The sequence below is a fragment of the Tenrec ecaudatus genome, chromosome 6 (assembly GCF_050624435.1).
Source record: "Tenrec ecaudatus isolate mTenEca1 chromosome 6, mTenEca1.hap1, whole genome shotgun sequence".
NCBI classification, from domain to species: domain Eukaryota; kingdom Metazoa; phylum Chordata; class Mammalia; order Afrosoricida; family Tenrecidae; genus Tenrec; species Tenrec ecaudatus.
Window position 1 is genome coordinate 30,451,811 of NC_134535.1, and position 12,521 is coordinate 30,464,331.

The 12,521-nt window shown below is 42.4% G+C and overlaps 1 protein-coding gene across 1 annotated transcript in view; it reads right to left on the reverse strand.

The window, feature by feature from the left end:
* CFAP54 (cilia and flagella associated protein 54) overlaps nucleotides 1-12,521 on the reverse strand; it is a 355,855-nt gene that overhangs the window by 211,075 nt on the left and 132,259 nt on the right. Inside the window, exons 27-28 of the mRNA XM_075553212.1 lie at nucleotides 2,702-2,830; nucleotides 1,051-1,165 (exon numbers count right to left, since the gene is read on the reverse strand). Coding sequence (XP_075409327.1) covers nucleotides 1,051-1,165; nucleotides 2,702-2,830 — 244 coding nt within the window. The remainder of the gene's footprint in view (nucleotides 1-1,050; nucleotides 1,166-2,701; nucleotides 2,831-12,521) is intronic.

The following is a 12,521-nucleotide window of genomic DNA, read 5'->3' on the forward strand; positions in this document are numbered from 1 at the left end:
AATAATTTACATTGGAGTGGGTTGTATTTTTTTAAAACTATGTAACAAGACAATTACAGCTTTTGAAATATTAGGTTCACCACTTTCAGGAATAATGGAGTATTGGATTCAGCTTGAAACAGTAATGGAACCTATTGAAAGTGTGAAAGAGCTCTAAGCCAGGGAGTGTGACAGGAGAGCCACCAAGATCTTTCAGGAGGCACTGGGAATTCGTCACGTAAAGTGAATTCCACAAAGCTGAGACCAAGCGGAGCCGAGCACTGGGGAGAAATCTGGATGATCCCTTAGTCTTTCAGAAGATTTGGAGTATTTGCTCTTTTTAAAATGTGATGATTTGTATCAAGGCACCTTCTATGTAATTTTCCAAACTCCAAACTGCAAAATGCCATTTGTTGTGTCACCACTGTAAAATTATGACAGCACCATCACCTTAAATTAAACTCAAGCTCTAAAGTAAACCCTCATGCAAACTGATCACCCACTCACGCTCCTGCTTGTCTTCTGACCTCTGTCTCCTCCTGGCCTGCAGAGCTGCAGTTCTCAGCCAGGGACAATCCCCTCCCCTGGAACTACTGGTTTGCATGTTGCCCACACTTCCTTATCCTAACTGGGGGTAGGGGTGGGGATAGACGGATGCCTATCCATCGGGGTAGAGGGCAGAGATGCTGCTCACCACCCTATAATGCCCAGGACAGGCTCCAAAACAAAGAATCATCTGGCCCCAAATGACCGAGTCTGAGAAATTCTGCTGGACACTCACAAACTTGACTTAACTCCAAGGCAGTTGTGTGGTCCTAAATGAACAACTTAATCTTCACTGGCCACATTGGGAAAACGGGGACTCACAATTCCTTATGAACAGAGCATTATTGGGAGTGTGACATACTAGAAAAACTCTGTGGAACTCTTAAAGGCTCCCCCGAACACCACCTTACCGAACACCACCTTACCGAACATTACCTTATCTTAATCCTGGTGGCAAAATATTTTCTAATTAGAAAGCAAACACCGTAATGCTAAACAGAGGTCTACAGAAAACCAGGTAACTACATTGCTTGGTCAGTTTGAGGAGGTTCGCTTCCAGCAGGGCCAGCTGTTCGTTGATTTTTTCAGGCAGCACTATCTGCTGAGTCTTCTTCGACTTTGAAAACTTCTTAGAAGGGCCCTAGAAACGTCGGTTAAATGTTAATACGTACTTCAGCAAATTTCTACCCTTGTCCTTTTCAAAAGCCATTTCTAAAATGGCGTTTTTATGCTTTATACTTGGTGGACAAAAATCATGATCAAGAGAACTAAACACTGAATCATAATAATTCCCATCACAGCAATGCATTTGTGCTACACGCCAGGCACCGCGCGGTGTCTGGGAAACTACCATGTTTCGTGCTCTCTCCTCGGCCTTCCTCCAAGCCCCTTCCAGCCTGCACACACTTCTCAAAGTAGCTTCCCAACCTCCCACTCCACTAGAGCTTGCATCAGGCAGCCATGGTGTGCAGGAAGTAAAGGCCTGGCTGACGGACTTCGAGACTAGACGGCACGTGGTGAGAACCGTCTCTGGTTGTCCTCGCCTGATCTGTGTGACCACAGAAAGGCAGCGGTGACTTCTGAAACTTGTTTATGGCAAACGTGTCCGGACTTGCAAGTTCAATACTGAACAGAAATAGAAACGGAACTGTTCTAAATGTGTCTGGATCAGAAAGGAGAGTCTCTTTCCCCACCTCAGGCACTGAGGGGGCTGCCAAGAATCCTTAGTGCTCCTCAGAAACCTGATAAGCTAAGGAATATTGCAAAGTTTGATCTACCAAATGAAAAATAAACAAACATGTAACTGCATAGTTTCAAGGCAAGGAAACATGCACTATAACTTCTAGTTAAGACCACACTTTGGGGGCAGCTATTTTTAAGCCCCAGAAATTAGCAGTCTATTAGGGTGAAGCTCAGAGGTGTTATGTCGTTGGAGGGCACCCTCTTGAAGTTGTGCTATATGTTTTTTCATTTCCCGGTATATGAAACCCAGCATTAATAAACCTATAGGGACAGAAAGTAGAATAAGGGTTCCAAGGGGAGGGGGGACAGAGGGGGGCTGTCAAAGGGAGACAATCTCAAGGAGTCCAGGTAGAAAAATAATGTCTGGAAACGGATCATGATAACAATTGTATACTTCTACTTCATGTGAGTGAACTGTGGAATGATATGATCTCTGTATTAAATCCCAATTACTATTACATTTTAAAAATGAACCTTAAAAAATAAATTAGCCATTCAGGAAAGATGGCAATTTAAATGTAACAAGTTTCAGAAATCTACTCTCAAGGTGGATTAAGTTGTTTTCAACGTGTACCTACTGCATTCTGTGACTCTTCCAGAGCCGTGTCCTATTTTAGATTTGGGAGAGATTTGACAGGGCTGTATGCCCACGATGAGCGGAGTGGGGGGGGGGGGGGCTCCTTCTCATCCCCTGGTCCGCTCACTGGTGTGGGTGTTCTAACAGGGGTTTCATTTGCACATCCTGGACGACCAGTGCAGGCTGAGGGAGGCAAAGGGGAAGGAGGGAGGCGGAGAGCTTCCGCATAGCACTGGTTTCCTATGTAAATATGGAAAATTAAATTTTAAATTATTTTCCAATATATTTAAGAACATTATGTCTCCTAAAAGATCCAACTAAATATCTGTTTAAAGATGAGAAACAAACATCAAATACCTCATCTGATAATTCTTCTTGTTCATTTATACCAAACAGAGCTCTGCACCCAGTCGTGAGGTCCAACATCTTTTTCCCATAATTGATGATTGATACTGCCAATTCATATTCCTTCCATGAGCGCAGAATCTAGTTAAAAACATTCATCAGTCACCTCTGCTGAATGTGCTCACCTATTTCCAAGTGTCGTCATGTAATATCTTATATAAATTCATAAATCTTATGTTTTTAATCTACGAATCCTCCCATTTTTATTAAACAAAAACAAAGTCACTGTTTTGTGAAGGAGACTGGAGATTTAATTCTACATCCTATTTCCCTAGATTCTATAATTTGGTTATGTGCTGTCAAATCAATTATAACTCGTTGTATCTCTATATGACAGGGTAGAACTACTCACAGGGTTTCCAAGGCTCTAATCTGTACAGCCCTTCATACTCTGGTGGCACTGTTGAGTAAATGGTGACTCTCTTCTCCCATAAAGATGTGCAGCCTTGCAAACCCTGAGACTGCCATCGAGTCGATTCTGACTCATAGCGACCCCATAGAGCAGGGCAGAAATTCCCTGGTGGATTTCCGAGGCTGTTACTCTTGACTGGAGTAGAAAGGCTCACCTTTCTCCCTACAGTGGCTAGTAGTTTCGAACTTCAGACTTTGCAGTTAGAAGCCCAACACATTACCACTGTGCCACCAGAGTTCCTCCTTGGAAACCCTTTAGAGTCACAATAAGTCAGAATCAACCTGATCACAGTTGGCTTAATCTACATGGAGCATCCTTCTGTAGCTTTCTCCTGTGGAGCGACTGGTCCTACGACTTTAATTGAAAGACTAATAGTAGAGTTTCGTCAATCTTGACCTTTGGATCATAGAGCCATATACATGTTGGTATAATCAAGTAGCAATCAAGAAATCATTTTCATTCAAAACATCCATGAGAAAACAAATTCTCTGTGACCTCATAAGCCTCACCTTTTGGCCTGAGATATTTCCTAGATGAAAGGACACACTTACTGACCTTACAGGGGACTTAGTGTGTCATTTATATGAATAAATACTTTGGAGAGACATTCTGGTAGAAAACTGCTATTCTTGGCAGATTCTCCATGAATTTTGGAGGAAGTGCAACTCTAATCATAAGAAAGGGGAGTGGGTTTACTCTTTTCTCACCATGCTATTGCCAATTCTTCCTGGACTTCCCTCCCCTGCTTGTGACCTACTGCTTGCGAATACGTTTGAATCACCAATCTTCCAAACTTGTTGAGCCGAGTTCAATTGTGACACCGCGGTGCTTGAAGACTTCGGGTGCTCCACAGCTGAGCTACTCCCCAGATTGGCTTTCCCCACCTTTCTTGGAGAGCTTTATCTTGTTATTGGAAACTCAGCTCTACCATCAACTCCAGGAGCTTTCCAGGTTACGAGTCTGATTTGCTTATACCCTGCTGCAGTGTTGTGCCTTGTGAAGAAGGCCTCTTTGTTGTGAGCCCCATCAGGGCAACTGTCCAAAAGGACTATACCGGATATTAGACAGACAACATTTAAAATTTGAGAAAATAATTGAAGACGATGGGTCTCAGAAGTAGTAGCTTATTTAGGTGGCGCAAAGGCTAGGCACTTGACTGCCCATTGAAAGGCTGGCAATTGAAGCCACCAGCAACTTGGTGGGAGCAAGACCTAGCAATGTGTTTCCATAGAGATTAGTCATTGAAGGCCCACAGTGCGGTCCCATAGTGTCCTATAAAGGCACTGTGAGTCCGAATCAGTTCAACTGCATCTAAGAATAACAGGGGCAACAGGTTGGGCTGTGCTCCGCAGGGGCGGCGGTTGGAAACAACCAGCCATTCCTGTAAACAGTTACAGGCTCAGAAACCCAGTCTCGGGGTCGCTAGGACCCGGCGTTGACTCGATGGCAGTCAGAGAGACGACAGTAACACAGAGCAAGTTTCAGGGAGAAAAAGGACGTTGCTATTTAAAGGATGATTAAGCCATCCAATACACATATCCTCCCTCTCTCTCTCTCTGTCTGTCTGTCTGTCTCTCTCTCTCTCTCTCTCTCTCATTTTCTCAACAGAACAGAGGAAAGAAATGGCCATTTGAAAAATTAGGTATTAACTTCTGAAGACAAAACACAGTGGTGTTTTCATCAAATGAAAATGTGAAATCTGGGTTTCAGTCTAGTCTCCTAGCTTAGGTTCTGGGACTGCTGGCCAGACTGAAGAAGCTTCCGGGACGGTATTTCTGGGCATATCAATTAAAAACAACAAAAACCTTGCTCTAATATCAAAATCTGAACTTTAGTATTGACTTTCTTTAAAAAAAATTCAAGAATACCGCATAATTTCTCTACTAGCATCACTTGAATTTGAAAGTTCCTGTGGGTTAGGTGTGATGGACTGCTGGCCACAAGGTCGGTAGTTCAAATGTACCAGCTGCTCTTTATTATAATGATGAGGTTGTCTGCTCCCATAGAGATTTATTGTCTCAAAAACCCTGCAGACGATCACTATGAGTCGGAGTTGACTTGATGGCAGTGAGTTTGGGTTTTGGCTTAGTCATGGCTGCCAAGTCGGGAAGTTCACAGAGCATTCCTGAAGCTGCCGTGTGTTACTAAAAGCTAAAAGGGGAGAGGTGAATTTGAGGACACAATTGCTGGTTGGAAACACTATCCTAGGTCAGCCCTCTTCTCCCACCTTCCACGTGGCTGCTGCAAGCCCTCCCATTCTTCTCGGATACCTGGAACACATCCTCTCTCTACCTCCTCACTCTTAGCAAGAGACTGTGCTTCCTCTGCACAGAGAACACGGAGAAAGAGACCTGAAGCTTAACTCCTAACCAACTACGTACACACTCACCTGGACCTACAAGCAACCTTCCCTCCTGGGAGAAGCGGTCAATCTCCTGGCCAAATGGACTCTCGTGTGTGCTTTCTGGGAGCGCTGGTGGCCTACTGGCTTATGCTTTGACTGCTAACCACAAGGTCAAAATCACTGAGGGAGGAAGATAAGGCTTTCTACTCCTGTCAAGATTTACAGCCCCCGAAACCCACTGGGACAGCTCTCCTCCCTGTCCTAAAGGGTGTCTGTGAGTCAGAATTGACTCAATGGCAGCGAGCGATGTGTGCTTTGATACCATTACCTCCTGCCTTCTCAGGGACCTCACTCTTGTAGTCAGCTCTTCCGTTATAAAAGCCTATTCGTTATTGGACTGTAGTGATTATTGTTCATGGCTCTGGAAGGAGAGAGCAAGCTGGTTTTTCTTTATTGGAAAAAGACCAGTGTTTCCCTGTAAATAAGGACTTTCTATTGTGCCGTTGGATAAGCAATGGGCTACTAACTGCAAGGACAGAGGTTCAAACCCACCAGCTGCTCCGTGAGAGGAAGGTGAAGCTGTCTGCTCCTGTAGAGATTTCCAGCCGCAGGAACTCTGCGTAGGACAGCTACAAGTTTGAATCGTATGGCGGTGGGTTTGGGTTCAGGGGGGAGATTTACCCTTGGAAATGCTTCTTTGGGGGGGAAATGGCCCAGGAGGTGAGCAAGTGACTATGTTCTAAAGAGGATTCACCTTGGAATCTCAGGTGAGGCAGTCTTGGCCCAGCCTAACAGTGAATGTGTGTATAATTACAGCATCGGAAATGACCGTGGCACTTGAGATTGTATGGAACTCCTGCTTCCAGCAGTTATACCACTGAAAACCCCTGACCCTTTAGACAAAGTGGGCCCTCAAGATTCTTAGGCCATGTTCTTCCCCTCTCGCTCCACACACCGCCCTGTTGTCGCTACTGTCAGGTGTCATCGAGTCCGTTCCAACCCATGATGACTTTGTGCACAGCAGAACGAAAGACTGCCCGGTCCTGCCCCGTCCTCATTGTTCATGCTCCTGAATCCACTGTTGCAACCTTAGTGCCAGTCCATCTCCTCAAGAACTTTCCTTTCTTGTTGTTTTTGCTGCCCCTCTAATTTATTAAATAAGTCTTCCTTCTCCAGGGACTGGTGTCTCCTGACGATAGGTCCAAAGTATGAAAGATGGGGTCTCTGCATCCCTGCCTCTAAGGAGCATTCTGGCCATTCTCCTTCCAAGAAGGGTCAGTTTGTCCATTTAGCAGTCCATTGGACTGCCTTTATTGAGGGACACAGATCTTTCTCGTGGACTGGGCAGTAAGTGAAGCAGGAGACATCTCTCTATGTTGCTATGGTTTTCGCTGTGTGCCATCGAGTCTGTTTTAACCCCGAGACCCTGTTCACAACAGAGCGAACAGCGCCCCGTGCGGCACCAGCCTCCCAACCACTGCGTCCATCCGTCTCCCGAAGGGCCTTCCTCTTTCGTGCTGCCCCTGCACTTTCCAAACATGGTGTCCATCTGCAGCTACTGGTCTCTGCTCATGACACGTCCAAAGTATGGAAGATGAAGTCTCACCATTCTGGCCTCTAAGGCGTGCTCTAGCTGTGCTTCTGCCAGGACAGAGCAGTTTGTCCTTTAGGCAGTCCACGATATTCTCAATATTCTTTTCCAGCACCATAATTCAAATGCACCCATTTGTCCGTCTGCCTTACTCAATGTCCAACTTCCACATGCAGATGAGGCAACGAACACTAATACCATGGCTTGGGCCAGGCGCACTTTAGCCCTCAGTACCATCCTCGCTCTTCAGCACTCTAAAGAGCTCGTGTGCAGCAGATTTCCCTAATGCAAAGCATCTTTTGATCTCTTGCCTGATGCTTCCAGGAGCAGTGATTGTAGACCAAATGCGAGACAAAACCTTTAGCAACTTCAACCTGTTCTTCATTTGTCTGGTGTTGCCTACTGGATTTGCGTCTTCTTTACACTGAGTCCCAATCCATACTGAAAACGGCAATTCTTCATCAGCGATGCTGCCCTTCCTCCTATTCAGCAAGCAAGGTTGCGTCATCTGCATATCCCTGGCTTGCCTTCCTTCCATGCTGATGCCACACTCTCCTTCATATAATCCAGCTTCTCTGATGATGTGGCTTCCCCTGCAGACTGAGTAAGTCTGGTGAGAAGACACAACTCTGACACACACCTTTGCTGATTCTGGACCGCGCAGTCCTGTTCACACAGCTGCCTCTAGGTGACGCGGCGCGTGCCTGTCACTGCCATTGCAGTCTGGGTGCTCACCCCTCCAATGTCTTTATAGGGACTTAGCTCTTCTGAGCTCCAGGCCAGGTCTTTAGCCCAATTACAAGAGCTACACCTCTTCAGGGATTCGGTCGATATCAAAATTAAATATGTTCAAAGCTCAATCTTCGCTCTCTTTCCCACTTAAAAGCCATCTTCATTCAGGGCTCGGTGAGGCGAAGAGGCTCCTACTCTCTGTGATCTTCATTCCCTGTATACAGTAGGTCTCCAGAGTCTCAATTCATAACTAAGTGAATTCATCACTAGCTCTTGGAGTTTTCCAATTCCCCTCTCTTCTCCACTTTTCCAACCCTGGTTTAACAGTTCTCACCAACTGACTCATCCTCTGCCTCAGGTCCTAACACCTTCAAATGATTAACTACTGTGGACTGAGAATAACTTTTCCCCCCCTAAATTTCAAATCTCATTATGTGGGTCCTAGGCTTAGAACCCTCACTGACTGCTTACTGACCTCAGAAGGCAGATACTCATCACCGGTACCTGTTTAATGCTCCAGCTTTTCAGGTGACTGAAGCACTGCACTGTATCTTCTATAAGTGGAAATAACTGTGGTTATCTTATAAAGTTTTAAAATTATTTCATACCCTCTCATTGACTAACTACTCCCTAAAGAAATCAACATGAATAATTATCTGTCATATATTTTGTCTATCTTTATATTACATTTTGAGCTTTGTTTATAGGATCTCATTATAGAAAATGCTCATTCATCTAATTATCTATTGTTCTCTTCCGTATCTTTTGAATCCTTTGCCTTGTCAATAAAAGTCTTCCCAAACTCCAAGATTATACTGATATCCTCAAATTCATGTTCAGTTCATCTTGTTTATAGCAAGAGGTAGACTTTAGCTTTGTTTTCTTTCAGATGCACAGTCATTTAAATAAGCACATCGTATTAAGTAAATTAATCCAAAAAGTATTTTCTCAAGGAAAAAATTAATCCAAAAAGTATTTTCTCAAGGAGTCAAATGCTACCTTTGTCATATTAGTGAATGCTTCTTCAGACGTGGAGGCATCCCTAAACTTCTGTACTATAAACAGTTCCCAGATTATGAAAAAATTCTGTTTCTTGTCTGTCTTTAAATTGAATTTGTACATAAACTGGAATCATTTGATATTATTCATTTCAAATGTCAGCCAAATGCTTGACTTGGTATATAATGTGATTTTATGCACAGAAATATTAAAACACTCCCAGATCCACTAAAAACAATAGCATAAAAATACAGTCCTTGGAATAATGGTGTGGTGGGCATGGCAGAGCAGCGCCTCTTCGTTACTATGAGCCATTGTGTGTACCACACACTCTAATGAACTAGACTTCAGGAGTGTAGGTTCCTAATTACAGGTCGCACTGGTTGTATGTAAGTCAGGCATTTATAACTCCAGGACTGTCTGTATTTCACTCAATACTTTGGTAATACAATTTTCACTAAAGTGGCTTTTTGGTAAATTTCATTATCTATGGAGGACTGGTAAATTATTCTATTCACTTCCAAAGCAACCCCACTGGGATACTGATTAGACATGCATTGAATTTAAATATTTTCCTAGGGAGGTTTTACATATCCATGATGTTACATCTTCCTATTCAGGAACCAGCCACTCCCTACCATCTGTTCAGATTTTACGTTACATCCTTTAGTAAGCTTTCAGAGTTGTTTTACTTAGGTCCTTTAATATTTCTAAGTTTAAAATACTACATTTTATAAATACTACATATTCCTCTCATCATTTCCAGCGGGCTATTCCTACTATTTAAGAAAAACAAAGCTGTAAAATTCTATGGCATAAGAGAGCTTCATCTTTCTCTGGTGAGTTTGAACCATGGACCTTAGACATCCAAGCTTACCCAACAGTGTCACTAGGACTACACACACACACACACACACACACACACACACTCGCACACAAATTTACTATCTTTGCCATTTAAAATATTTCTTAAAGAGATTTTTTTCAATCATCCTGAGTATTTGATTTTATTAAATTTCTCCCTTTTTTCTTGGAGGTTTTACTTTCTACTACCTTTATGCTTGGTACATATAAGTTTATGATTACTATATCTTCTTTGTGCCCTATACATTTTCACACTATATAATGCCTCCTTTGCTACTATACTGTTTTGGGCTCTGAATTCCACTTTTTCTGTGATAAAAATTGCCATTTTTCCCTACTCAATACTTTTTCTTATGAAGAGATCACTGAAGATATGGATGCTGTAGAAAAGTGTGATGAAAAACAGATGGTGCTTGGCTACAAAAAGAATAACATCTGAGGTCTTCAAGCTTGTCCTCAAACACGCAGTGATGTGAGACACAATCTAAGTGCACATAGGAGAAGCACAGCAGCCTATGTGATCTAAGGATTGTAAATAATAAAATCCAAAGGAAGAGACAGTATCAGAGCTTGAATTCTGAATGCCTGGTTTGCTATAGGTTATGGATGAAAGTGGAAGTCCAAAGTCCATTTACAGAACATCCATGTGGATGAAGCCTTCAGGGAATCTCTTCTGAGCACAAACCAGGGATGTAAATCCTTGCTATCAGACGGAGAGCATTGTATAGTCGATTATGGCCGATGTAGTTAGGTTAAAATGTAAGACCTTATTGTTTGATCTCCTTTTTCACCCATTTTAAAGTTGTTCAGTTTTCAGTATTTTCTGCTTTCTTTTACATTGATGCTTATTTTGTTGTTTTTGTTTATTTACTACTTGTTTGTGTTTTGTATGATCTTCTGTATATGAAATCCAGGCTAGGTAAATCTAAAATATAACTAGCTTAGTAACTACCTGGGGGCATGGCGAGGCAGGGAGGTGTGCCGGGGAGGGGAGAGATAGAGGGCTAACAACAATGACTGCGAGAAAGAAGAAAAAGTTCTGAAACTGATTGTGTTGATGATTACACAACTCTTAATATGATTACATTCTTAAATTATATGATCCTGATATGCCAATAACACTTTTTTAAATTGCCATTTCTATTTCATTTTATTTTTCACTATTTCATTTCTATTTTCATTTTTATTTGTCACTTTGTTTCAGGAGGGATTTGATATTTTAACACATAGGCAATCTAGGTTTTTAAGTCCATTCACACTTAGTAAAATAGTTGGTACACTTGATTTTATTCCTCTCATCTCAAGTATTATATCTATATCCTGCTGATTATTTTTTTCTGAATTTACACATTCTCTGTTAATTTTCTTCTGCCACTTTAGAAGCCCTACTGTCATTTAAACTCCAATCCTGGCTGCATGTTCTCCAGAGTCACTGGGAAGCACTTTTGGTTATTGTTAGTTGTTACAGAGCCAGTTCTGATTCATGGAGACCCCTTGTGTGCAGAGTAGAAGTCTCTCAAAAGAAAATAATAATTTCATACTTTGTGTGTTTTGTAATACATATCACACACATATATAAAGAATGTCTGCCTGCTGACACCTTCCTCCACCCCATGCAGGTTGGAAGTCTGACTTCTAAGTTACTAATATGTTTTTATTTCAAGGATGTCTCTTCTATTTCAAGAATTCCTGCTTAGCATTTATATTACAAAATCCCAGTGGCATCATTATTTCAATTTAATTTTATTAACACATATACTGCAAGATGCATTGCCTCCATGATTTCTCTCCTTTTGTCTTTCCCTGTCTTGGGATTTCTGTTCCGAATCAATTGTCATTTCACATAGTCTTTCCCCGAGTGTTTGCTCAGATAAGGACATGGGAAGAATACTCTGTGAATGCTTGCACTTCCGGAAATGTTTATTTTGCCTTGACAGATGAATGCTATCTTTTCTGGTTATTGGACGTCAGTCTTTTCCCTCAGGATTCTATGAATGGTGTTCATCTTTGAACAATTAATTCTGCTGACAAAAAGTTTGAAGCTAATTTATTCTACTTCCATTGTAAATAACCTGGTTTTTTTTAACCTTAAAACTTTACGACTTATCTTTATCCTTGGTATTCAAGCTCTTCAGTAACATGTGCCTAGGACTAGTCTCTATTTGCTTATTTTTCCCTACATACATCTATTATTTTCTTGTTACAGTTTTAATCTGCCCTCTATATTTCCCATCTTTATGTAATTCTATCCTAGGTGGAAGTATCAGATATACCATAATCATCCTCTTTTAATTTTGCAATCCAATTTGTTTACTCAGTGGGTTTCTACCCTGCCCTGTAGGCCCACTAAGTGTGTGTCAAAATCAACTCTGGCAGTGAATTAGGTTTGGGGTTTGACTCGTTGGTGGGCTAAACTAGCTGCACATCACTGAGTATGCTCACACCATTCCCTCCACCATGTCCGTCTGTCTCAGGTCTACCTTCTCTTGCTATGGCGATCATCCTGTGTCGAGTAGGCCCAACACCCTCCAACCCCACCCCCATAATTCTCTCTTCACTGGTGTGGGAAAAGAGCAAATCTCAGTTCTCTGACACAAAGTTATTGATGAATCCAAATCAATTCATGATCACGTCAGCTGTCCTCTGTTCCCCTTTTGTTCGAACATCAGTTGCAAATGCAGTGCATCCTCTAATCCGTGGATGCCCACGCTTATTTGGCCTCCCACCCCTTTTCAGAAAACTAATTACTCAGTGCCCCCTGGAAATGAAAACATTTTGGACGAGAGCCCGTCCTCTAGGATAAAGTGTAGGTATCAGCTTTTACAGCCTC